Below are 27,544 nucleotides of genomic sequence, written 5' to 3'. Positions count from 1 at the left end.
TTTTTGCCACCAAAGTGGATAACCTCGCATTTATCCACATTATACTGCATCTGCCATGCATCTGCCCAATCGCCCAACCTGTCCAAATCACACTGGAGTTTCTCGGCATCCTCCTCACAGCACACACGCCCACCTAGCTTTGTGTGTGTGTGGGGGAGGAGGGGGGGTGCGAGTCCATGGAGGAATTTGAAAACAAGGATGAGATTTTTTAAATCGAGGCGTTGCTTAACCGGGAGCCTCTGTAGGTCAGCGAGCACAAGGGGTAATGGTTGAACGGGACTTGGTGCACGTGCGGACACAGGCAGCAGAGTTTTGGATGACCTCAAGTTTACGTAGGGTGGAATGTGGGAGGCCGGCCAGGAGTACGTTGGAATAGTCAAGTCTAGAGGGAACAAAGGCGTGGATGAGGGTTTCAGCAGCAGATGAGCTGAGGCAGAGGCGGGGTTGGGTGATGTACCGGCGGCGGAAATAGGCGGTCTTAGTGCTGGCGTGGATATGTGGTCGGAAGCTCATCTGAGGGGGGTGGGGGTTCATATATGACACCACGGTTGCGAACAGTCTGGCTCAGCCAGCTGCCCAGGGAGAGGGAGGGAGTCGGTGGCGTGGGGACGCAGTTAGTGGCGGGGACCGGTCTTCCCAACATTCAGCTGGATCAATGTTGGGCAAGCAGTCTGCAATTTAACAGGGCAACTTATGGTACCAAAAATACATTTTTCAACAGAAAATGCTGGAAATACTCAGCTGGCCAGGCAGCATCCGTGGAGAGAGAAACAGAGTTAACGTTTCAGGTCTGGGACCCTTCATCAAGTATTTCCAGCATTTTCTGTTGTTATTTCAGCTTCCGCAGTATTTTCCTATTGTAATATATTTTTCAAGCTGCAGCCATGTGGAGACTCTCCCCCACGTGCCTGAAACCAGCTGCAACACCATGAGCGTTTCTGATTGGCCAGGTGGCACCCCTTGTTCCTAACTCACAATAGATACTTATGCGCTGGTTCACCAATAGGAATCCTTCACTTTCTGATTCCTCATTTGCATACGGCTAGCTATTAAATAGCGCGTCCGGGAGACTTTCTCCATCACAACCCCTCGCGTCCATTCATCAGGCCTGAAGTGGCGTCCAGGGGCATCGCCCCGAAAAAGGGGCCGAAGAAAGCGGCCACCAAGAAGCGGGCCAAAGGCGACAAGAAGCGCAGGAAGACAAGGAAGCAGAGTTACAGCATCTACATCTACAAGGTGCTGAAGCAGGCCCACCCCGACCCGACACCGGCATCTCCTTCAAGGCCATGAGTGTCATGAACTCGTTCATCACCGACATCTTCGAGCGCATCGCCTGTGAGGCCTCCCGCCTGATCCATTACCCCAAACGCCAGACCATCTCCTCCCGGCCGGGAGATCCAGACCGGCATCCGCCTCCTGCTGCCCGGGGAACTGGCCAAGCACGCCGTCTCGGAGGGGACCAAAGCAGTCACCAAATACATCAGCTGCAAATAAAGCCTCTCGTTCCTCCCACCTTAAAAACTCAACCCAAAGGCTCTTTTCAGAGCCACTCACGAGATCCAGAAGAGACTATTTATTTTTATTTGACTAATGACATTTGAAATATGGACAGCATAAAGAATGAAACTCTTTTTTAAAATGTTTTATCATCCTTTCTTTATTTAACCCTCACTTTCATTTTTTTGTCGTATGTTCAGATTTTGATGGTGTTTTTGTAATACACTATATCGTTAATTTAAAATAGATTGAAATTTAACAAATATATAATAACAAAATGATGCATTGTCACTGCCCTGTTTTGTATAAAGCACTCATTTACAAGCGGGTCGCTGAAAAGCTAAAATAAAATTAAATCTCAATTCAGGGACCAGTAATTTTAAAGGATCAATTTGCCATAATTCACAATTTAATAATGAATTATTCAGTCTCACAGATGCCATTTTAATGATTATTCAGTCCCACAGACGCTATAATTTTAATTAAAATGATTATTCAGTCCCACAGATGACAATCTTTAGCAGTAATGATTATTATTTTTAATATAGTTTTAATATAATTTTAATTATTATTCAGTCCCAAATACCATAATTTTAACGATTATTATTCAATCCCACAGATGCAATAATTTTAACAATAATGATTATTGTTCAGTCCCACAGATGCAATGATTTTAATAACTGGTTAATATTCAGTCCCACAGAGGGCCATCCCTTTAACAATAACGAGTCTGATTCACAGACGAGCTCTTATTCTATAAGCCGCCTTTTTCGTTGGTGTCCGAGGTTGGAGCGGATTGAAAAACGCGCCAATCAGAGGCAGAGATTTGCCGGATTTTCAGCCAATCAGAAGGCGCGGCTGGGCTGGCCTGGGCGGGGCCGGCGGCTGCTATAAAAGCCGCAGCCTGGAGCGGGGAGGAGCAGTTGGAGAACAGAGTTAGAGAGGAGTCCGCCCCCGGGGGAAGGACAGCCGCCGCCCGCCCGGGGAGAAGGGACAGCAGTCGGCCGGCACCTTGGGCAACAAGGGCTCGCGGGTGGGCGGGGCTATGACCTCACCCGCGCGCTGAGGCGGTTGAACGGCCGATCAGGAGCCACGTGACCCCGGAGCTGGCGGCGGCCTTTTAACACAGTGGGCGGGGCCCCGAGGCGTTGCGGGCTGCGATTGGTGAGCGCAGCTGTCAATCTACGAGTCACAGCCAATAGAAGAGACGGACTCAGTGAGCGATTTTAAGCGCGGGCTGCGTGGCCGCAGTGCGCATGCTCGGTGCTGCTCGCAGTCCCCGGATGAGGCTCCGGTTTGAGGAAGGAGATAAAATGGCGGCGGGACTGAGGAGCGGCAGATGGTGCGGTGAGTGTGGATCAGAGAATCTCCGACATTTACAGCAGCGCCGGCCTCTCTTAGGCAATCTCTGGGAAGTAGCAGTAGTAGTGGTGGTGGTTCCACTTTATCCACCCTGCTAGTAACATCATCAAAAAACTAAAAGTTGTCAAACATGATTTCCCTCTCCGGATAGCTCACCTCCGGATAGCACAAAGTTTCCTGTATATGAATTATGTTATCCTTGATCCATGCGACTATATTACCCCAACCCCATGAGCCCTAATCTTGTGCAATAACCTTTTATGTGACACCTTATTGACTGCCTTTTGGAAATCCAAATATACTACATCCACTGGTTCCATTTTATCTACCCTGCTAGTAACATCATCAAAAACTCTAATAAATTTGTCAAACATGATTTCCCTTTCATAAAACCATGCTGACTCTGCCTAATCATGTTATGATTTTTCTAAGTGCCTTGATACCACTTCCTTAACACTGGATTCTAGTGTTTTCCGAATGACTGATGTCGGGCTAACTGGCCTGTAGTTCCCTGTTTTCTCTCTTCCCTCCTTTCTTGAATAGCGGTGTTACATTTGCGACCTTCCAATCCGCTGGGACCATTCCAGAATCTAGGGAATTTTGGAAGATCAAAACCAATGTATCCACTATCTCTTCAGCCACCTCTTTTACAACCCTAGGATGTAGGCCGTCGGGTCCAGGGGATTTGTCGGTTTTCAGTCCTACTAGATTCTCTAGTACTTTTTCTTTACTTATATGAATTACATTCAGTTCCTCACCCTCAGTAGACCCTTGGTTCCCCACCATTTTTGGTCTGCTTTTTGTGTCTTCTACTGTGAAGACAGATACAAAATATTTGTTTAACGTTTCTGCCATTTCCTTATTCCCCACAATAATTTCTCCTGTCTCAGCCTCTAAGGGACCAATGTTTACTTTTGCTACTCTCTCCCTTCCTACATACTTGTAGAAAATCTTACAATCTGCTTTTAGATTTCTTGCTAGTTTTCTGTCATTGCATTTTTTCCCTTTTATCAATTTTTGGTCAATCTTTGCTGGTTTCTGAAACTCTCAATCCTCAGGCTTACTATTATTCTTTGCAACATTATAAGCTTCTTTCAATCTAATGCTATCCTTACCTTCTTTAGTTAGCCATGGTTGGATCACTTCCTGTGGAGTTTTTGTTTCTCAATGGAATGTATTTTAGTTGAGAATTATGAAATATTTCTTTAAATGCTAGCCACTGCTTATCTACCGCCATACCTTTTAATCTATTTTTCCAATCTACCTCAGCCAACTCGCCCCTCATACCTATGTAATTGGCTTTATTTAAGTTTAAGACACTAGTTTCGGACTTAGGCAAGTCACTCTCAAAATTAATGTGAAGTTCTAACATATTATGATCACTCTGCCCCAGTGGATCCTTTACTATGAGATTGCTAATTAACCCTGTCTTATTACACAATACAAGTTCTAACATTGTTGGTTCCATTACATTTTGTTCCAGGAAACTGTCCCGAATGGATTCCATGAACCCGTCCTGCAGACTCTTGCTCCACAGCCCTGTAGGTTATGGCTCTCCAAGTGTACACCCAAGTACTTTTTAAATGTGCTGAGGGTCTCTGCCTCTACCACCCTTTCAGACAGTGAGTTCCAGACCCCCATCACCCTCTGGGTGAAAAAAATTACATCTGCTCTGTGTTAAGTCTGTGTGTTATAATGAGAATTATTATACAGACCACAAGAGTAAACTTTAACAGGTCTTTACTGGTTGAATGTCAGGGCGGAACTGCCCAATAAATCATTACACAGCACTTATATACCGGTGTGGTCACCACCGGTATTACAGTATACAGCAGCCAAGATAAAGTAGTGCAACCCTTAAAATAGTTCTCTTAAAGGTGGAACGGTTACATACACTACAATCCTCCCTTTTTAGGTTAACAGTATATCTTCCCATTAAACATAACATCATAACATATATACACAACTTAATGTAAAAACAGTTCACAGATTCAGTCTCTCTGGAGGCTACCTGACTCGGTCCGGATAACGTCTCGGTGGTGTAGTAGTTTTCGGGGGTGTAGTAGGTTCTTTTGGCAAGGTCGATTCGGCTTGAATGTCAGTGTCGGGTTCATCTGGTTCCAGTATCACCGGATCGGAGGTAGATACTATGGGTATCTCTGCTTCATCATTAGGCGTATAGAGTTGTGTAGGTTGTCCCTTTTCGGATGACGCTATGATCTGGTCAGCATGGCGCCTTATTATGCTTTCACCAATGTCCACAGTATACATCAGCGGTCCTAGTCATGTGCAAATAGTTCCAGGCTGCCATTTCTCGGTACGGTAGTCCCGGGCCAAAACTTGTTGACCTATCTGGAAGGTTCTAGTTGGCCTTTCATTCATGCCTTGAAATTGCCGGTTCTCTACGTCCCTTCTGATGTTTGGCTTGATCAAATCCAGCCGGCATCTTAGTTTTCTATTGAAAAACATCATGGCGGGAGTTTGGTTTGTGACCGCATGTGTTGCATTCCTGTACGCCAACAAGAAGTTATCTACCTTATGTTGTAGATTTATGTCTTCATTACCCATGGCCTTTATGGCCTTCTTGAAGGTCTGGACAAACCTTTCAGCTAATCCATTGGTGGCGGGATGGTATGGGGCGGACGTGTAGTGCTTAACCCCATTTTTTTAAGAACTTCCTGAATTCTTCGGACACAAATTGCGGTCCATTATCAGAACAGATCTGTTCCGGCAGCCCATTCCTGGCAAATATGGTCCTTAATACTGTGATGGTTTTTTCCGTGGTGGTGGAGGACATCTTTATTACCTCCGGCCACTTGGAGTGTGCATCCACTGCGATTAAGAACATTGTCCATAAATGGACCAGGAAAGTCGATATGTACCCTTTGCCATGGAGATGAGGGCCACTCCCATGGATGCAGAGGAGCTTGTGGTGGGGCGTTTTGGACCTTCTGGCATCCTAAACAGCTCTTGGTCATTTCTTCGATGTCTCCATCGATACCTGGCCACCACACGAACGCTCTGGCTAGGTTCTTCATTTTCACTCCACCCAGATGCCCCTCGTGAAGCTCCTTTAGCACTTTTTGCTGGAGTTTGGGTGGAATCACCACTCTGGATCCACACATCAAAGTTCCTCGGCACACTGACAGCTGTTCTCCTCTTTGCGAAAATGCTGGCAACAGTGGTTCGCCATGTGCTGGCCATCCCTTCACCGTTAAATCGTAGACTCGTGAGAGAGTCGGGTCATTTCTTGTTTCCTTTTCGATCGTAGAATTTGTTACTGGTAGACATTCCACTATGGTTGAGTGGAACATCTCCACTGGGTCCACTGTAGGCGCCTCTTCTACCGTTGGCAACGGTAGGCGTGATAAACCGTCAGCATTCCCATGCTGTTTTGATCCTTTGTATTCTATGTCATATTGGTGTGCCCCTAGGAAAAGGGACCACCTCTGTAGCCTTTGCGCTGTCATAATGGAAACGCCCTTTTTAGGGTTGAATATGGATACCAACGGCTGGTGGTCTGTCAGCAGTGTAAACTTCTGGCCCTGCAGGTAATGATTAAACTTCTTTACTCCCCACACCAGGCTGAGAGCCTCCCTATCTATCTGAGCATAGTTGCGCTCAGCGGAGGTCAATGATCTGGATGCAAATGCGACTGGCCTTTCCGAGCCATTTGGCAACTTGTGTGAGAGTACTGCTCCAATACCATAAGGAGAAGCATCACAAGCTAAATGAATAGGTAGCGTTGGGTTGAAGTGAGCCAACACTTCCTCTGAGGTGATCAATGTCTTGCTTTTGCGAAAGGCCTTCTTACAGTCCTCGCTCCACTTCCATGGTACTTCTTTCTGCAAAAGAGCATTCAGCGGGTGCAGCACCGTGGATAGATTTGGCAGAAACTTATGGTAATAGTTAACCCTAGGAACGATCTCAACTGGGATACATTTTCCGGAGCGGGAGCCTTCACAACAGCTTCGATCGTGTCACGTGATTTGTGCAGCCCCTCCTGGTCAATGACATGACCACAGTACAAGATCCGTTTCTGAAAGAACTCACATTTCTGGCGATTAACTCGAAGGCCATATTCCTTCAACCTGGTGAGCACCAGTTTCAAATTTGCAAGGTGTCCCTCATCGTCATCTCCTGTAATCAGGATATCGTCCAAGTAACATTGAGTGCTTGGAATTCCCTGTAATACCTGCTCCATGGCCCTCTGCCAAATTGCCAAAGCCACTCCAAAAACCAGTCTATTATATCGATACAAGCCTCTGTGCGTGCTGATTGTGAGATACTGGCGCGACTCTTCCTCAACTTCCATCTGTAAGTACGCTTGCGCCAGGTCTATCTTGGTGAAGCATTTCCCGCCAGACAATGAAGCAAAGATATCCTCAATCCGCGGAAGCGGATATTGCACCGTGTGAAGCACCGGATTAACTGTGATCTTGAAGTCTCCACAGATGCGGACCTTCCCCGGTTCCCCTGGCTTGTTACTCGATGAACGCTTCATGACGGGAACAATGGGCGTGGCCCACTCACTCCAGTCCACCTTAGACAGTACTCCTGAACGTTCCAGCCCTTCCAGCTCAGCTTCCACAGCAGGTCGTATCGCATACGGCACCGGTCTGGCTTTGAAAAATTTTGGGTTTGCATGTTCTGCAATCTTGATTTTTGCCTTAATTCCTCTCAGTGTTCCCAGTCCCTGTTGGAACACCTCTTTAGCCTCATCCAATATTCTGGACAATCGTTCAGGTTTGACATCTTTTTTTCTGGAATCTACCGTAATTGCGTTTAGGGAGTGCCAGTCCATATTTATTTTCCTGATCCACTCCCGTCCCAGAAGTGGTGGACCTCCCTCAGGTAGTACATATAAGTCCATTCCTTGGTGTTCTTTTCCCTTGTGTATCACCTTGACTTTTATCTTTCCGATGGGGTATACTTTTTGCCCCGTGTATGTCTGCAATACTATCTCCGTATCCCGTAGGGTAATATGTTTGAATAACTTTTTGTAATCTTGCATATTCATGACCGTCAACGCCGATCCGGTGTCCAATTCCATCTTCACTTGGACTCCTGCTATCTGCAGTGTGACCCAGATAGTTTGTCGGTCAGCTTCCTTACTCACGTTGTGAATTCTCAGACTACCCAGTTCCTTGCTGTTGGAGTCTGAATCCGAATTCTGTTCATCCGAACTCTTCTCAGCCACCTTATGTACCTTTCTGCACTTTTCCTGTGGTGACTTTTTGTTGCTGGTCTTCTTTCCTGACCAGCATACTTTAGCTATGTGACCAAGCTTGCCACATTTTCTACATTCGTGGTTTTTAAACCAGCATTGGTTCTGATCGTGTGTTGTCTTCCCACAATGATAACATTTCGTTGTACCCGAAGCCATTTGATCTACGCTGAGTACCGCTGCCTTCAGCTGCATTTCCGCGGTGCCTCTCGCTGCGGCTTCGTGCGATGCTGCAATAGTGACAGCCTTATCCAGTGTAAGATCATTCTCTTCAAGCAACCGCTTTTGTGTTCCTTCTTTCGACAATCCACACACGAATTTGTCTCTCAGTGCTTCTGTCAGGCTTTCCCCAAACTGGCAGTATTTCGCTAGCTTGCACAGTTCAATTAAATACTCCGCGTTGCTTTCCTCTTTCAGTTGCGTTCTCGCATAAAATTTAAATCGTTCCGCTAACATCAGCGGTGTGGGGTTCAAATGATTCTTCAGGACAGCAACAATTTTAGCGAAAGTCTGATCCGCCGGTTTAGCTGGTGATAGAAAATGCTTCAATAGCCCGTATGTCTTCGCACCCATTGAGTTTAGTAAGGTTAGTGCTTTATCTTCATCTGATATTTTATTTGCCTTACAATATATCTCTATGCGTTCTACATACGTGGCCCAATCTTCAACATCGGGATCGAAATCGTTGATGTTACCACGCTTAGGCATCCTCGCGATCTAAATTATTTTTTATTTTTTTTATTTTTTTACGACACGCTTGTCTTCTTCCCCCGCCTCCGAAAATGGCGGCTTCCCGCGTTTGCCTTTCTCCCCCGCTGGCTGTAATGGTGATTGCCGTATTGCTGCGTTCGCCCTCCCCCAGCGGTTTTCAAATCGCGCCTCCCAGCCCCTCTTGCAGTCCGGTCCTTTCCCCCCCCGGCTGCGGCTGAGTTCTCCGCGGTTTTTTTAAAATTTTCTCCCGCGCCTTACGCTGACCCGGTCGCTGCACCTCGCGGCCTCGGTAGCTGCCCGGCCTTTCTCACCGGTCGCGGTCGAGCTCTCGACGCTGTTGCGTCTCCCAGCCCGCTTGTAGCCCGGTCTCTGACACCGGCTGCGTTTGCATTCACTGCGGCTTCCGTGCCTTACGCTGCCCCAGTCTCAGCGCCTCTGGCCCCGATTTCTGTCCGGCTCTTTTCCCCGGCCGTGGTCGAGTTCTCCGCCCTTATATCCTCCCGTTTTTTTATTTTTTTTTATTTTCTCCCCTACTCACAGTCAACGTGGCCGACTTGCTGCTCGTCGCTGATTGGCTTACCCACCACCGTGATAGAAGGGATGATCACTGCCTGTTGCTGATGGAAGGCTTCGTGTCAGAATTCTTCCTTTTCTCTGCAGACCCGAGTCTTCTCTCAGCAGAATGATGAGGGCGGATGCCTCCTCTCGACGCCCGTTAAACTGCCTTGGATGTATCTCTGCCACAGGGTAAGATCGTACTCGTCGCCACTGTTAAGTCTGTGTGTTACAATGAGAATTATTATACAGACCACAAGAGTAAACTTTAACAGGTCTTTACTGGTTGAAGGTCAGGGCAGAACTGCCCAATAAATCATTACACAGCACTTATATACCGGTGTGGTCACCACCGGTATTACAGTATACAGCAGCCAAGATAAAGTAGTGCAACCCTTAAAATAGTTCTCTTAAAGGTGGAACGGTTACATACACTACACTCTGCACCCTCTAGTGGATGGACTGGGGAGAAAGGTCTTTACTAGCCGAGGCATAGAATATAAGAGCTGGGAGGTAATGCGTGAACTGTATAGCTAGGCCGCAGCTAGAATACTGCGTGCAGTTCTGGTCACCACATTACAGGAAGGCTGTGATTGCATTACAGAGGGTGCAGAGGAGATTTACGGGGATTTTGCCTGGGCTGGGGAATTTTTGCTATGTGGAAAGATTGGATAGGCTGGGGTTGTTTTCTTTGGAACAGAGAAGGCCAAGGGGAGACTCGATTTGAGGTGTATCAAATTATTAGGGGCCTAGATAGTGGATAGGAAAGACCTATTTCCCTTAGCAGAAGGGTCAATAATCAGGGGGGCATAGATTTAAAGCAGATGGTCAAAGGATTAGAGGGGTTTTGAGGTGAGTTTTTCACACCCAGAGGGTGGTGGAGGTCTGGAACTCACTGCCTGAAAGGGTGGTAGAGGCAGAGAACCTCATCACGTTTAAAAACTGCTTGGATATGCACTTGAAGTGCCGTAAGTTACCAGGCTATGGACCAAGTGCTGGAAAGTGGGATTAGAATGGATAGATCTTTGCCAGCCGGCTCAGACAAGATGGGCCGAATGGCGGCCTTCTGTGCAGTAAATTTCTATGATTGTGTAACCCGGGGAGGATGGGCCCAGTGAGATCAGACAGTGTGTAACCCGGGGAGGATGGGCCCAGTGTGATCAGACAGTGTGTAACCCGGGGAGGATGGGCCCAGTGAGATCAGACAGTGTGTAACCCGGGGAGGATGGGCCCAGTGAGATCAGACAGTGTGTAACACGGGGAGGATGGGCCCAGTGAGATCAGACAGTGTGTAACCCGGGGAGGATGGGCCCAGTGAGATCAGACAGGATGTAACCCGGGGAGGATGGGCCCAGTGAGATCAGACAGTGTGTAACCCGGGGAGGATGGGCCCAGTGAGATCAGACAGTGTGTAACCTGGGGAGGATGGGCCCAGTGAGATCAGGCAGTGTGTAACCCAGGGAGGATGGGCCCAGTGAGATCAGACAGTGTGTAACCTGGGGAGGATGGGCCCAGTGAGATCAGACAGTGTGTAACCCGGGGAGGATGGGCCCAGTGAGATCAGACAGTGTGTAACCTGGGGAGGATGGGTCCACTGAGATCAGACAGTGTGTAACCCGGGGAGGATGGGCCCAGTGAGATCAGACAGTGTGTAACACAGGGAGGATGGGCCCAGTGAGATCAGACAGTGTGTAACCCGGGGAGGATGGGCCCAGTGAGATCAGACAGTGTGTAACCCGGGGAGGATGGGCCCAGTGAGATCAGACAGTGTGTAACCCGGGGAGGATGGGCCCAGTGAGATCAGACAGTGTGTTGCATGGGGAGGATGGGCCCAGTGAGATCAGACAGTGTGTAACTTGGGGAGGATGGGCCCAGTGAGATCAGACGTTGTGTAACACGGGGAGGATGGGCCCAGTGAGATCAGACAGTGTGTAACATGGGGAGGATGGGCCCAGTGAGATCAGACAGTGTGTAACCTGGGGAGGATGGGCCCAGTGAGATCAGACAGTGTGTAACCCGGGGAGGATGGGCCCAGTGAGATCAGACAGTGTGTAACCCGGGGAGGATGGGCCCAGTGAGATCAGACAGTGTGTAACCTGGGGAGGATGGGCCCAGTGAGATCAGACAGTGTGTAACACGGGGAGGATGGGCCCAGTGAGATCAGACAGTGTGTAACCCGGGGAGGATGGGCCCAGTGAGATCAGACTGTGTAACCCGGAGAGGATGAGTCCAGTGAGATCAGACTGTGTTACCTGGGAAAGATGGCCCCAGCTTCGGTTTGCCTAAAGCACAGGGAAATTGTACATTTCTATCCAGAACTTTGGTGATTTGCTGGAAGCCCAGGCGGGCATGGCGGGGATCTGAGAAAAGGGACACAATCGACGAAAGTACTCGGACCCAAACTTTTATTGTTATTTAGCGGAAGAAATGTCTATATTACATTACTTCACACTATTCATGTTGTTATTTTCAGTCCTGCCATAATTAGATTTCCCGGTGAAAAACTGAGTGATTGAGAAAGGTCCACAGCTGAGAGTAAACAGGGATTGCAGACTGAGGAACGACAGCAGGTGAACCAGCACAGGATTGTGAGAGCACCAACCAGAGAGAACTCTTCCGATTCAAAGAGCTTCCAGAGATCAACTGAGGGAAAAAGGTCAGAGAGAGTCCCATTGACTCAGATACACACTGCTCCTGGAGATGGACCCTCCCGCACTCGCCCCCTGACCCTCCCGCACTCGCCCCCTTACCCTCCCGCGCTCGACCCCCTTACCCTCCCGCGCTCGACCCCCTTACCCTCCCGCGCTCGACCCCCTTACCCTCCCGCACTCGACTCCCTTACCCTCCCGCGCTCGACCCCCTTACCCTCCCGCGCTCGACCCCCTTACCCTCCCGCGCTCGACCCCTGACCCACGCTCGCCCTGATGAGGCTCTTCTCAACTAAACCAAGCGGTGCAGTAAAGCACCCCCAAAATCAAGGCCCTGCTTGTGGGGTCTGTGGTCAGGCCCCAGGAACCAGTACAAGTGAACAAAGTCAGGGTCAAGGCCCTGCTCCTGGGGAAGGTGATCAGGGCACAGGAACCAGTACAAGTGAAGCGACTTCTTCTCCCGGAGATTTATTAAATGTGAATACTCCAAGAGTTGACCAAAAATCAGGTTACTAATATTAATCAAGGAGTCAATTACTGCTGTAAGGAGGGATGATATCTTACCAGGTTCCTCTAATGAGGCCATATGGGTAGAACTTAAAAACAAAAAGAGGGCAAGCACTTTGCTGGGAGTGTACTATAGGCCCCCAAAAAGTAAGGGGGAGATAGAGGAACAGATATGTAGGCAAATCTCAGAGAAGTGTAGAAATAATAGGGTAAGAATTGTTGGGGATTTCAACTTCCCCAATATTAACTGGGATAGTCACAGTGTGAAAGGCTTAGCGGGTGTGGAATTCTTAAAGTGCATCCAGGAGAGCTTTTTCAGCCAACATGTAGAAAGTCCTACAAGAGAGGGGGCGGTACTGGACCTAATTCGAGGGAATGTAGCAGGGCAAGTGGTAGAAGCGTTAGTAGGAGAGCATTTTGGTGACAGTGACCATAATTCGGTGAGATTTAAAGTAGTTATGGAAAAGGACAAAGATGGACCGGAAATAAAGGTTCTAAATTGGGGGAAGGCCGATTTTAATATGATAAGGTAGGATCTGGCCAAAGTGGACTGGGATCAGCTACTTGTAGGAAAATCCACATCAGAGCAGTGGGAGTCTTTCAGAAAGGAATTAGAGAGAGTACAACGCCAACATGTTCCCGTAAAGGTCAAGGGTGGGACCAACAAGCCCAGGGAACCCTGGATGTCAAGGGATATAGGAGAATGGTTTAGGAAAAAAAGGGAGGCTTTTGGCAAATACAAAGGACTAAAAACAGTGGAAGCCCTAGAGGAGTATAGAAAGTGCAGGGGGATACTTAAAAAAGAAATTAGGAGAACGAAGAGGGGTCATGAAAAAACACTGGCGGGCAAAATAAAGGAAAATCCCAAGGTGTTTTATTGGTATATTAAGGGCAAGAGGATAACCAGGGAAAGAGTAGAGCCCATTAGGGACCAAAGTGGCAATCTGTGTGTAGAGCCAGAAGATGTAGGTGAGGTTTTAAATTAATATTTTGCATCTGTGTTCACTATGGAGAAGGACAATGTAGGCATAGAAATCAGGCAGGGGAATTGTGATATACTTGAACAAATTAGTATTGAGAGGGAGGAGGTACTAGTGGTTTTAGCGGGCTTAAAAGTGGATAAACCCCCAGGCCCAGACGAGATGTATCCCAGCCTGCTGTGTGAGGCAAGGGAGGAGATTGCAGGGGCTCTGACACAAATTTTCAGAACCTCTCTGGCCACAGGGGAGTTGCCAGAGGACTGGAGAACAGCTAATGTAGTACCATTATTCAAGAAGGGTAGTGGTAGGGATAAACCAGGGAATTACAGGCCAGTGAGCCGAACATCAGTGGTAGGGAAATTATTGGAAAAAATTCTGAGGGACTTGGAGAGGCAAGGATTAATCAAGGATAGTCAGCATGGCTTTGTCAGGGGGAGATCATGTCTAACCAATTTGATTGAATTTTTCGATGGGGGTGACTAGGTGTGTGGATGAGGGCAGTCCAGTTGATGTAGTCTACATGGACTTCAGTAAGGCTTTTGACAAAGTCCCACATGGGAGACTGGTCAAGAAGGTAAGAGCCCATGGGATCCAGGGCAATTTGGCACATTGGATCCAAAATTGGCTTAGTGGCAGGAGGCAGAGGGTGATGGCCGAAGGTTGTTTTTGTGACTGGAAGCCTGTGTCCAGTGGTGTACCACAGGGTCTGGGTCCTTTGCTGTTTGTAGTGTACATTAATGATTTAGATATGAATGTAGGAGGTATGATCAGTAAGTTTGCAGATGACACGAAAATTGGTGGAGTGGTAAATAGCGAGGAGGGAAACCTCAGGCTACAGGAGAATATAGACAGGTTGGTTAGATGGGCAGCACAGTGGCAAATGGAATTTAACCCTGAGAAGTGTGAGGTGATGCATTTTGGGAAGACTAACAAGGGAATACACAATAAATGGTAGAGCCCTAGGAAGGACAGAGGATCAGAGGGACCTTGGTGTGCATGTACATAGATCCCTGAGGGCAGCAGGACAGTTAGATAAGGTGGTTAAGAAGGCATATGGGATACTTGCCTTCATTAGCCGAGGCATAGAATATAAGAGCAGGGAGGTTGTGATGGAGCTGTACAAAACGCTAGCTGGGCCACAGCTGGAATACTGTGTGCAGTTCTGGTTGCCACACTATAGGAAGAATGTGATTGCTTTGGAGAGGGTGCAGAGGAGATTCACCAGGGTGTTACCTGGGCTGGAGTGCTTCAGCTATGAAGAGAGACTGGACAGGCTGGGGTTGTTTTCCTTAGAGCAGAGAAGGCTGAGGGGGGACCTGATTGAGGTGTACAAAATTATGAGGGGCATAGATAGGGGAGATAGAAAGGAACTTTTCCCCTTAGTAGAGGGGTCAATAACCAGCGGGCATAGTTTCAAGGTAAGGGGCAGGAGGTTTAGAGGGGATTTGAGGAAAAGGTTTTTCACCCAGAGGGTGGTTGGAATCTGGAACTCACTGCCTGAAAGTGTGGTAGAGGCAGGAACCCTCACAACATTCAAGAAGTGATGCGCTATCAATTACTCATAAAAGACTGAGAGTTAAGAGAGTAACTAAAGGCTTTTATTAACAAAAGAATGAAGGTCTGCCTCGAGTGGTCGACCGGTCCAGAAATACAAAGGGCTGGGGAGCAGCCACTTTTATACTAGGACTTGTGGGAGGAGTCAGCCGAGGCATGTCCAGGCATGTACACAATGGACTACAAACAGTATACAAACAGTGGTTTACCACGTTCACCCCTTGTTTAAAAATTGAGTCCGGAGGGGTGAAGTGTATTAAAAGTTAGTGTATTGGAGTCTCTCCGGAGGTCTTGTCTGCCGCTGTGATCGGCGTGGCGACGGCAGGGTTAGTGAAGCTTCCGGCGTCAAGTCCCGCGTAGGCTGTGGCGCTGGCGTGTCGTCCTCGTAGATGTCGAGCGGGTCGCGGGACCCAGGCCTGCCGTCTGCTGGGGCTGGGTATCGGATCGTGGGAGGGGGGTGGTAGTGGGTAGTGGGTTACTGCGGCCCCCGAGGGTGCAAGGTCTCTTATGGAGACTGTGTCCTCCCGCCCGTCCGGGTACGCAATGTAAGCATACTGGGGGTTGGCGTGGAGGAGGTCGACCCTCTCGACCAGGGGTTCCGTTTTATGGGTCCTCACGTGTCTTCTCAGTAGGACCGGCCCTGGGGACGTCAGCCATGGCGGTAGCGATGTCCCCGATGTGGACTTCCTTGGGAAGACAAACATTTTCTCATGAGGGGTGGCGTTAGTGGCCGTGCAGAGCAGTGACCGAATAGAGTGGAGCGCATCGGGGAGCACATCCTGCCAGCGGGAGGTTGGAAGGCCCCTAGACTTTAAGGCTAGCAGGACGGCCTTCCAAACTGTCGCATTTTCTCTTTCCACCTGTCCGTTCCCCCGGGGGTTGTAACTGGTGGTCCTGCTTGTGGCAATACCCCTAGTTAGCAGGTACTGACGGAGTTCGTCGCTCATAAACGATGAGCCCCGGTCGCTATGGATATAGCTGGGGAAACCGAACAGGGTGAAGAGGTCGTTCAGACATTTAATGACCGTGGCACTGGTCATGTCCGGGCAGGGGAAGGCGAACGGGAAACGGGAGTACTCATCAATAATATTGAGGAAGTACACATTGCGGTCGGAGGAGGGGAGAGGCCCTTTAAAATCAACGCTCAGGCGCTCGAAGGGGCGAGTGGCTTTTATCAAGTGGGCCCTGTCTGGTCTATAAAAGTGTGGTTTGCACTCAGCGCAGACTTGGCAGTTCCTGGTCATGGTCCTGACCTCCTCAATAGAGTAAGGCAGGTTGCGGGCCTTGATGAGGTGGAAGAACCTGGTGACCCCCGGGTGGCAGAGGTCATTGTGGAGGGCCCGCAGTCTATCGATCTGCGCGCTGGCGCAGGTGCCACGCGATAGCGCATCCGGGGGTTCATTTAGCTTCCCGGGCCGGTACAAGATCTCGTAGTTGTAGGTGGAAAGTTCGATTCTCCACCTCAAGATCTTGTCATTTTTGATTTTGCCCCTCTGCTTGTTGTTAAACATAAAAGCAACTGAACGCTGGTCAGTGAGCAGGGTAAATCGTTTTCCGGCCAGGTAGTGCCTCCAATGACGCACAGCCTCCACAATCGCCTGGGCCTCCTTCTCAACAGCGGAGTGTCTGGTCTCCGGGCCTTGGAGGGTTCGTGAAAAGAAGGCCACGGGTCTCCCCGCCTGATTGAGGGTAGCGGCCAGGGCAAAGTCGGACGCGTCGCTTTCCACCTGGAAGGGGATGGATTCGTCCACTGCGTGCATGGTGGCTTTGGCAATGTCCTCCTTGATACGGTGGAAGGCTAAGCGGGCCTCTGCCGTCAAGGGAAAAGAGGTGGACTTGATCAGCGGATGGGCCTTGTCCGCATAGTAGGGGACCCACTGGGCGTAATAGGAGAAAAACCCTAGGCACCCCTTCAGGGCCTTGAGGCAGTGGGAGTTCCATAAGGGGACGCATCCGGTCGGGGTCGGGGCCGATGACTCCGTGTTCCACAACACAGCCAAGGATGGCGAGGCGGTTTGTGCGGAATATGCACTTCTCCTTGTTATATGTCAGGTTTAGGAGTTGGGCGGTGCGGAGGAATTTTTCGAGGTTTGCGTCATGGTCCTGCAGGTCACGGCCGCAGATGGTCACATTGTCCAGATATGGGAAAGTGGCCTGCAACGCATTTTGATCTACCATCCGGTCCATCTCCCTTTGGAAGACGGAGACCCCGTTGGTGACGCCAAAGGGAACCCTAAGGAAGTGATAGAGGCGGCCGTTTGCCTCAAAGGCAGTATACTGGCGGTCCTCAGGGCAGATAGGGAGCTGGTGGTACGCTGATTTGAGGTCAATGGTCGAGAAGACGCGGTACTGCGCGATCTGGTTGACCATATCAGCTATGCGGGGGAGTGGGTAGGCGTCCAGCAGGGTGTAGCGATTTATTGTCTGGCTGTAGTCGATGACCAGGCGCTGCTTCTCGCCGGTCTTAACGACCACAACCTGGGCTCGCCAGGGGCTGGTGCTGCCCTCAATAATCCCTTCCTTCAGGAGCCGCTCCACTTCGGTTTTAATGAAAACCCTGTCCCCGGCACTGTATCGCCTGCTCTTTGTGGCGATGGGCTTACAGTCGGGGGTGAGGTTAGCAAACAGTGGTGGGGGGGTGACTCTGAGTGCGGCGAGGTTGCACCTGGTGCGCGGCGGGCAATTTGGGAGCTGCTGGCTGCGGACTGTGAGTGGGGGTAGGGGTCCACCGTATGCCATCGTTACACTTTTAAGGTGGCACTGAAAATCTAACCCCAGCAGGACGGCAGCGCAGAGGTCGGGCAGGACCAGGAGTTTAAAATGATCGTACACAGTCCCGTCTACTACGAGTGTCACCACGCAGTAGCCGCCGATGTCCGCCGACTGGGACTCGGAGGCCATAGAAATCCGCTGGTGCGCAGGCAGGACCGGGAGAGAGCAACGCCGCACCGTGTCGGGGTGGATGAAGCTCTCCATGCTCCCAGAGTCAAAAAGGCAGATTGTATCGTGACCGTTTACCTTAATGTCCATTGTGGAGCTGGCCAGCTGGTGCGGTCTCGCTTGGTCCATTGTAACGGATGCCAGCGTAGGGGTCGGTGTGTCACTACGGGTATCAGATGAGGCGGTGTTGGGGGCCTGCTGCGTTCCGGCTGTCGTCCAAGATGGCGGCGTCCATGATCCCCATGTGGCTGGAGGCGTCCAAAATGGCTGCTGTACCGGTGGTTCGCACATGGCCGGGGGGGCCCAAGATGGCGGCCCGCATGGCCCACACGCGGCGCTGCTGGGGTTCGGGGTGGCTTTGGCCTTGCAGACGCTAGCGTAGTGTCCCTTCTTCCCGCAGCCCGAGCAGGTCGCGTTTTTCGCCGGGCAGCGCGCTCTGGGGTGTTTTGCCTGGCCACAGAAGTAGCATTTCTGGCCTTGGGGCACTGCTGTCTGGCCTTGGGACACTGCTGCAGTAGTTGGGCCGTGGCTGGGGTGGCACGGCGCTATGAGACGGTCCTACCGTGTCCCAGGCTGTCATTCCCCGCGGCGTCCATGGTGCAGAGGAGTAGGCATCCATGCCCTGGTAGGCTGCATCCAATGAAAGTGTGAGTTCAGAGGCCTTGTTGAGATCGAGGTCACTCTGCTCCAACAGTCGCTGTCGGGTGTAGTTGGACCTGTGGCCCAGTACAAAAGAGTCCCGGATAAGTTCCTCTGTGTACACGGCGGCTTTTACATCCTTACAACCACAGGCCCGGCCAAGCACAGACAGTGCCTGAAGGTATTCCACGGTCGATTCCCCAGGTTGTTGTTTACGACTCCCCAGAAGGTGCCGGGCGTACACTTCGTTCACTGGGCGCGTGTACTGGTCCTTGAGGTGCTTGATGGCGTCCGCGTACGAGGTCGCGTCTTGGATGACCGAGTACACTCGGTGGTTCACTTTGGAGGTCAGGACATCCGATTTGACCGTTGCAGCGGAGGCGATCAGGAATTTTTCAAAACACTTAAGCCAGTGAGTAAACTTGGTGGATGAGTCCACCTCCCGATGATCTAAGTCCAGGCATGCTGGTGTGAGGATCTTCTCCATTATAAAAATTTTGTTAATAAAATTGATGCGCTATCAATTACTCATAAAAGACTGAGAGTTAAGAGAGTAACTAAAGGCTTTTATTAACAAAAGAATGAAGGTCTGCCTCGAGTGGTCGACCGGTCCAGAAATACAAAGGGCTGGGGAGCAGCCACTTTTATACTAGGACTTGTGGGAGGAGTCAGCCGAGGCATGTCCAGGCATGTACACAGTGGAATACAAACAGTGGTTTACCACAAGAAGCATTTAGATGAGCACTTGAAACGCCATAGCATACAAGGCTATGGACCAAGTGCTGGAAAATGGGATTAGAATAGACAGGGCTTGATGGCCGGTGCGGACACGATGGGCCGAAGGGCCCCTTTCTGTGCTGTATAAATCTATGACTCTATGGTAGCACTCTTGCCTCTGAGGCATAAGGTTGTGGGTTCAAGTCCCACTCCAGAGACTTGAGCACAAAGTTCAGGCTGACACTCCAGTGCAGTACTGAGGCACTGTCAGAGGTGGCGTCTTTCGGATGAGACATTAAACTGAAGCCCTGTCTGCTCTCTCAGGTGGATGTAAAAGATCCCATGACACTATTTTGAGAAAGAAAGACTTGCATTTATATAGTGCTTTCATGACCAGCAGACGTCTTGAAGTGCTTTACAGCCAATGAAGTACTTTTGAGGTGTAGTCACTGTTGTAATGTGGGAAAGAGCAGGGGAAATATCCCAGGTGTCGTAGTCAATGTTTATCCCTCAATCAGTGTAACAAAAGGATAATAGCAAAATACTGTGGATGCTGGAAATCTGAAATAACAACAGGAAATGCTGGAAACACTCAGCAGGCCAGGCAACATCCGTAGAGAGAGAAACAGAGTTAACAAAAAGATAGATTATCTGGTCATTATCACATTGCTGTTTGTGGGAGCTTGCTGTGCGCTATTTGACTGCCGCATTTCCTACATTACAACAGTGACTACACTTCAAAAGTACTTCATTGGCTGTAAAGCACTTTGGGACGTCCGGTGGTGGTGAAAGGCGCTATAGAAATGCAAGTGTTTCTTTCTTCACTGGTCTCACCAGCGACCTCTACTGGCTGATGGTTGATTGACAGACGATAGTCCGCGCATGCGCACAGGGAGCGGTGGTTTGGACAGAGTCCGGCACAGCGATCAAGGGTAATAACCGCGCATGCCCAGAGGGGGCCAACCCCCCTCCCCCACTCTGAGCAGCACCTGCGCGGTCGGCTGCTGCCGGACGGAGTCAGCGCGGGCTATTCCGGGGAAAGGCCTTGATGTCAGTTCCAGAGTCGCGATCGGTGACGCAAAGTGAGTTTTCTCCGCTCCGATTGGGTGGAGAATCGCGCAGGGTTGGGGGGAGTGGTGGATCGGGAGAGAATAAAGAGAAATAGAAAAACCTGAGAGGCCGCGAGGCCCCGGACCGAGCGGCGGCCGTTGGACGGAGCACGTGATCTCCTCGGGGACACATGACCCGGGCCCAGGGCCTGATTGACGGGAGCTTCCAACTAATAGGGAGCGAGCGGGGCAGGGCTGGAGGAGCAAGCCGGCGGCGAGTCCTCCAACCAACCAATCGGGGAGCCCGAGGGGCGGGGCTAGCGCCGGCTGATTGTCTGATCCGCAGGGCAGCGAGTTTCTCCAGTCCCTTGTTCAGGGCCCGGGGCCAGGGGAGGCTGTGGGCCTTTATGCCCCTCATTGGACACAAGGCTCTTTGGCCCACAACACACTGGCTCAGGTTTTAATAGAGACTTTTAAAATTCATCAATAAAAGCAGATAAACCTCGTGCTTCTGTAGAACAAACTTTCTAATATTTTATAGAATCACAGAATGGTTACAGCACAGAAGGAGGCCATTCAGCCCGTCGAGCCCGTGCCAGCTCTCTGCAAGACCACTTCAGCTAGTCCCACTCCCCGCCCTTTCCCCGTAACCCTGCAAATTTCTTTACTTCAGGCACTTATCCAATTCCCTTTTGAAAGTCGTGATTGAATCTGCCTCCACCACCCTTTTCAGGCAGTGCATTCCAGATCCTAACCACTCGCTGAGTAAAAAAAGTTTTTCCTCATGTCGCGTTTGGTTCTTCTGCCAATCACCTTAAATCTGTGTCCTCTGGTTCTCAACCCTTCCGCCAATGGGAACAGTTTCTCTCTCTCTACTCTGTCCAGAACCCTCATGATTTTGAACACCTCTATCAAATCTCATCTGAACCTTCTCTGCTCTAAGGAGAATAACCCCAGCTTCTCGAGTCCATCCACCTAACTGAAGTCCCTCATCCCTTATCCCTGGAACCATTCTTGTAAATCTGAGGCCTTCACATCCTTCATAAAGTGCGGTGCCCAGAATTGGACACAATACTCCAGTTGAGGCCGAACCAGTGTTTTATAAAGGTTCATCATAACTTCCTTGCTTTTGGACTCTATGCCTTTATTTATTAAGCCCAGGATCCCGTATGCTTTTTTAACTGCTTTCTCAACCTGCCCTGCCACCTTCAACGATTTGTGCACACATACCCCCAGGTCTCTCTGTTCATGCACACATTTTAGACTTATACCCTTTAGTTTATATTGCCTCTCCTCATTCTTCCTACCAAAATATATCCGTTAACACTTTTCTGCGTTAAATTTCATCTCCCATGTGTCCGCCCATTCCACCAGCATGTCTATGTCCTCTTGAAGTCTATCACTATCCTCCTCACTGTTCACTATACTTCCACGGTTTGTGTCATCTGCATATTTTGAAACTGTGCCCTGTACACCCACATCTAAGTCATTAATATATATATATATTAATCAAGAAAAGCAGTGATCCTGGTACCGACCCCTGGGGAACACCACTGTATACCTTCCTCCAGTCTGAAAAACAACCGTTCACCACTACTCTCTGTTTCCTGTCACTTTGCCAACTCTGTATCCATGCTGCCACTGTCCCTTTTATTTCATGGCCTTCAACTTTGCTGGCAAGCCTATTATGTGGCACTTGTCGAATGCCTTTTGGAAATCCATGTACAACATGTTAACTGCATTGCCCTCATCAACCCTCTCTGTTACCTCATCAAAAACCTCTATCAGAATCAGAGCGCCAGGCCAGGCAGACGTGCGGCAAGGGCCCTCGTACCATGAAACCCAGGGTGCAGCGCCTCCCCCATCCGAGCTGCCGCTTCCCGGTTTCTTCAGCCGGTTCCACCAAGTCCGACTCGGGACAAAGGACAGGAGCCAGGCTCCCAGAATGGCCCGCGGCCCCGGGGAGCATGCGCACTCTCAGCAGGGAAATCAGCATGTTGGATAGAGCGGTTTCTGGGGCGCGGGGAATTGTGGGTGCTGCGGCCGCCATTAGTCAGTGCCTGTAGGGAAGAGTTTTACTGCAGGCTGACGGAAGGTAGGTCCCTGGCCGCCTGTGTGGGTCTTTTTGTTGCTTCAGTTTGAGCTGGAGTGGAGATGGAGGAGAAGCTGCTGGGTTTAACCCCCAGTACTTCTGAGCCCAGGAGGACACAACAATTTCCAATGTGAGACTGTCAAGAGGTGGATTCTGGGGGATATTAGGTTGTTACACAGACACTGTCCCTACAATGTAAAAGAATATTGTTTTAGGAATAGGTATTTCTGTAGAGGCTTTTAATCCAGTTTACATCTACAGATTTGTTTTCATTCATTCTTGGGATGTGGGCATTGCTCGCAAGACCAGAATATGTTGCCAATCCCCATGTTCCCGTTGAGAAGGTGATGGTGGGCCGCCTTCTTGAACCGCTGCAGTCCGTGTGGTGAAGGTACTCCCACAATGCTGTTGTGTAAGGAGTTCCAGGATTTTCACCCAGTGATGATGTAGCAACGGTGATATATGTCCAAGTCAGGATGGTGTGTGACTTGGAGAACTTGGAGGTGATGGTGCTCCCATGCACCTTCTGCCTTTGTCCTTCTAGGTGCTGGAGGTTGTGGGTTTTGGAGGTTCTGTCAAAGTTCTGGTCGTGTTGCAGATGTATAAAGTTCCTTTCCTTTGCCCCCTCCCACTCCCACCTCTCTCTCTCTCCTCCCATAGAGGCCAGAGGCCCAGACCAGGTGGCAGATTCCCTTCACTGAGGGACATTAGTGAACCAGTGGGATTTTATGATAATCCGGAAGCTTTCATGGTCACTTTTTTCTAGTGCCGGCCCCACAAATGACCAGATACATTGAGCTCAATTTCACAACCTGCCTCTTTAGTGGGTTCTCTCTCACGCTCCCTGTTTTAAATTCATTTTACAGGGTATTAGAAGGGGAGGATTTGCAGATGGGAAACTCAAACCACACATCATCTGACAGTCACTCGATTCATCAGGAACTGAATATCATCGGCCTTTGAATATGGAAGCAAAAAGCACCGTTCACAGCGGGGAGAAACCGTACACGTGTTCTGTGTGTAGACAAGGCTTCAGCCAATCCTCTGGCCTATCGAGACACAAGCGCATTCACACTGGGGAGAGGCCGTTCACCTGCTCTGAGTGTGGGAAGGGATTCACTCAGGCATCCACCCTGCTGAAACACCAGCGAGTTCACTCTGATGAGAGACCTTTTAACTGCTCGGACTGTGGGAAGTGTTTTAAAACTTCCTGGGAACTGATACGCCATCAACGTGTTCACACTGACGAGAGACCGTTCAGGTGCTCTCACTGCGGGACTGGGTTCAGGCAGTCATCTGATCTCACTGTCCACCAGCGCACTCACACTGGGGAGAGGCCGTTCACCTGCTCCATGTGTGGGAAGGGATTCAGTCGCTCATCCACCCTGTTGAATCACCAGCGAGTTCACTCTGACGAGAGACCTTTTAAATGCTCGAACTGTGGGAAGTGCTTTAAAAATCCCGGGGACCTGATACACCATCAACGTGCTCACACTGGGGAGAGACCTTTCAGGTGCTCTCACTGCGGGACTGGGTTCAGGCGAACATCTGAGCTCACTGCACACCAGCGCACTCACACTGGGGAGAGGCCGTTCACCTGCTCCGTGTGTGGGAAGGGATTCACTCAGTCATCCAACCTGCTGAATCACCAGCGAGTTCACACTGGGGAGAGGTCGTTCACCTGCTCCGTGTGTGAGAAGGGATTCACTCAGTCATCCAACCTGCTGAATCACCAGCGAGTTCACAAGTGACTGCAAGGGTTGGATTCTGCTGTTGTTGCTGCTGTTCATCACATCCAGGACTGAACCATGTTCATTCTGACAGGTGGGGATTGTTTCTGCTGATGGTAATAACTCCGGGAACTGGGCTGGAGTTTAATATTCTGGATAGATGTCAAATAAACCAGCTTTGTTTTAAACACATTGTTTAGATTTTCTTCTTTCCCACCTGAGTGTTTAGCATCACCTGGCTGGAGCTCAGAAAGGACAATCTGGGGGAGGATCGTACGGCGGGAACAGAACTCCAGCCTGGACACAGTCCTTCAGGGCCACACTGAGAGGGGCAAACGGAACTTTGGTCTTTCTCATCTCTCTTCACTGACTGCAAAGTTGCCGTGCGGGTTAATCTCGAGGCGTGTGAGAAACGTGTCCCAGCCACTCTCTGCCATGGTTCAGAGCTCCTAGGCATGGAACAGAAGGCTCCTTTAGGTATGTACCCCAGTGCTTTTTTTTTTTAATGGCCTTATTAACCTGTGTTGTTACTTTTAGTGATTTGTGTATTTGTATCCCTGGATCCCTCTGCTCCTCCAGCCCATTTAGACTCTTAGGGGGAAATTCGGTGGCACCCCCTTTGGGTCGCTAACGTCACCGGGGCTAATTTTAGCCCCCTACAAAGTTAGCACCCCTGCGCATTATATTCGGCGGTGGCGCCCCAAGCAGGAGGCGGGGTGCTACTGGAAGCGCTCCCCTCCCTCTTTGAGGCACTACCAGTGAATTTCACGGTGCTTTGTATAACAGCGCCATGCCTGTTGGCACATAGCACCGTGTCATAGCAGACCTCTCTCCCTGATTGAAGTGGAGGGGCCTAGCACTGCGCACACCAGGGCCCTGCTGGACCACTGGGGAGCGGGGTGTCAGATCAAGAGGAGCGCCGGGCTGAGCGATCACGGCCAGCACCCCGAAGAAGAAAGGGGAAGGGGGCAGGTGCTGGCAGTCAGCCAAAATAAAATGTTGCCGCCCAACACCTGCCTTTTCAGTGGCGTCGCCGCGGCTGCAGGAACAACCCCTGACCCTGTCAGACATATCGTCCGGCAATAGGTCAGGGGTCGCATACCCAAGGTTGCAGCCGGGGTGCTGCGCATGGCGATGATGTCATTGCCGGCGGTGCAGTGCCGCGGGGCGCTACCGTCTACCGCCACCGCTAACCTCCCGCTGAATATCACAGGAGGCACAAAGCAACCCAATTTCACTCCCTTGTCCAAATAGTGAGTGGCCTCCTTATTCTTCCCACCAAAACACACCACCTCACACTGATCTATAGGGACATTCATTAACACACCACCTCACACTGATCTACAGTGAAATTCATTTGCCAATTACACGCCCATTCTGAAATTTATTAATGTCTTCTTGCATTTTGTCTTCCTCAGGATTAACTCTACCTCCCAATTTGGTGTCCTCAACAAACTTTGAAATTGTACCTCTGATTCCCGAGTGCAAATCGTTTCTGTAAATGGTGAACAACAGTGATCCCAGCACCGATCCCTGTGGAACACCACTTCCCACCTTTTGCCAGTCTGAGTAGCTACTCCCAACCCCTACTCTCTGTTTTCTGTTTTGTGACCAGCTTGCTATCCATAAACAGTATGTAAGATCGACAAGATGACCCAGGTCAGGCCGTGTGGAGGGAAGGGCCAGGCAGCAGAATGGATGGAAAGCTGGCTACAAAACAGGAATCAGAGGGTTGGAGTTAAGGGAAGTTTGTAGCGATCTTTCCATCCATTCTGCTGCCTGGCCCTTGACTCCACACGGCCTGACCGTGGTCATCTTGTAGACCGTACATACTGCAGACACAGTGCACCAGTGGTGGAGGGGGTGGATATTGAGTCCTGTGGCAGGGGCACTGATGAAGTGAATTTCTCTGTCCGTGAGTTTTGAGGCATCGCTAGTGGCGTTTTTCACCTCTTTCCACCTTTTAAAAAAAAAAAAAACCTTGCTGCCAGTTTATTAAAGCTATTAACAGCCGCTCGGGTGGGACACATCAATAAATGAGGCCTTGTTTCCCTCAGAATGACAGGCCTGAACCCGAGTTAGAAAACATTTAGTAATTAAACCAGACTGGGCGGGGCCTGAGGTGCGAGTTAGTAACGGAAAATTGGTGGCCAGCGTACTTCACACCAGGGCTGAGGACCCGGGGACTCGGGCTTGTGTGTCATTTATTGATTAATTTAGTTTATTGCCCAATCTCAATCAGACTGGCGGGTCATCTTGCTGTCTGACGGAGGCGAGGTTCCCCAATGGAGGGCTCTCTATGCGGGAGTCCTTCCCAGCACCATTAGGGATCTGGGGTGGAGACTGTTGCAGGGAGCTGTCGTGTGCAACAGATTTGAAGCTCCTTTCCGGACTCCAAGGCCAGATGTGTTTTTTGCGGCCTAGAGGAGTCCACGGGCCGTGTATATATTCAGTGTGAGAGGTTACAGCCCCTGTGTAGTTCCCTGAAGGGGCTGCTCCTCAACTCTTGGTTACACTTTAGCCCCATGCTCCTAATCTTTGGCCGCCCGGTGCGGAGGGGGGTGGGTAAGTGGGAGGGTCTTCTCCTGGACCTGCTCTTGGGCCTGGCGAAAACAGCAATTTGTAGGTCCAGGATGGGCGGGGCCCATGGGGGGTCACTCTGGCTGCCTGCCTCTCTCCCATGGTCTTGTCCCTGTCTGGGTGGCCCTGGAGAGGGAGCAGGCAGTGTCCACCGGTTCACTTGATACCTTCCTCGACCGCTGGACATGGAAGGTATCAAGAGGTGATAATCCATCCTCACAATCACATTGTGATTGAATTATTAATTGTGTGTGTGTCACAAATACATTTTTTCTATTTTGATACAAAAGCTCTACTGGACATGTTAAACTACTAGTTATTTAATCAGGGCTGCAGCTGCTGAAAGGTTGACTGTACTGAGGTTTGTGGCCAGAGCTGGCAGACGTGTTGTTCTGAAGTCTGATGTCTCACACCTGAAGAGTCTGTTTATGTCGTGTTGTAATGACCTTTTTCTGTTGCCTGGTGTCAGAAATAGAAATCAAAGGAAGATGATGCCCCACTCTGTTAATCAACTGTTTGACACATTTCCATTTCTTAATTTACAAAGATCACAACTCCATTAGTGAACAATGGATTGCCAGTCTGCCACTTTTTAGTGAGGCTTGAAAGGATTCGCTGTGAAGCAACACCTGCCCATCTGTCTGTGTGTCACTGTGTTTGGATTGTGTTAGACAACAGTCCTAATATCTCGCCTACATCCATTACAATTTTTGAAATGTTAGATTGTACTTGGAAGAAGTTGAGTTTGAATCTAAC

General features: G+C 50.0%; 1 protein-coding gene across 4 annotated transcripts; it reads left to right on the top strand.

The window, feature by feature from the left end:
- The first annotated feature begins 2,397 nt into the window (after window positions 1-2,397).
- Window positions 2,398-25,849, top strand: LOC147091586 (uncharacterized). Of its 4 annotated transcripts, XR_015075222.1 has the most exons (5): window positions 2,398-2,844; window positions 9,338-9,544; window positions 11,826-12,008; window positions 24,438-24,685; window positions 25,627-25,849. XR_015075222.1 is itself a non-coding variant. In XM_085976824.1 (4 exons), the coding sequence occupies exon 4, from the start codon at window positions 23,444-23,446 to the stop codon at window positions 24,227-24,229; it is 786 nt and encodes a 261-aa protein (XP_085832950.1). In that variant the 5' UTR covers window positions 2,402-2,844; window positions 9,458-9,544; window positions 11,826-12,008; window positions 23,345-23,443; the 3' UTR covers window positions 24,230-24,430. The 4 variants fall into 4 exon arrangements, 3 of the variants coding, with proteins under 3 accessions (XP_085832950.1, XP_085832949.1, XP_085832951.1); XM_085976824.1 differs by lacking the exons at window positions 24,438-24,685; window positions 25,627-25,849 and adding an exon at window positions 23,345-24,430 and having other exon boundaries at window positions 2,402-2,844; window positions 9,458-9,544; XM_085976823.1 differs by lacking the exons at window positions 24,438-24,685; window positions 25,627-25,849 and adding an exon at window positions 23,345-24,430 and having other exon boundaries at window positions 2,402-2,844.
- Window positions 25,850-27,544: the final 1,695 nt, after the last annotated feature.

The sequence above is a fragment of the Somniosus microcephalus genome, unplaced genomic scaffold (assembly GCF_052327205.1).
Source record: "Somniosus microcephalus isolate GS21.2 unplaced genomic scaffold, FLI_Smic_1.0 unresolved_chr3, whole genome shotgun sequence".
In the NCBI taxonomy this organism is placed as follows: domain Eukaryota; kingdom Metazoa; phylum Chordata; class Chondrichthyes; order Squaliformes; family Somniosidae; genus Somniosus; species Somniosus microcephalus.
The sequence above is the reverse complement of the archived record's forward strand: the minus strand, read 5'-3'. Positions and strand labels throughout refer to the sequence as shown.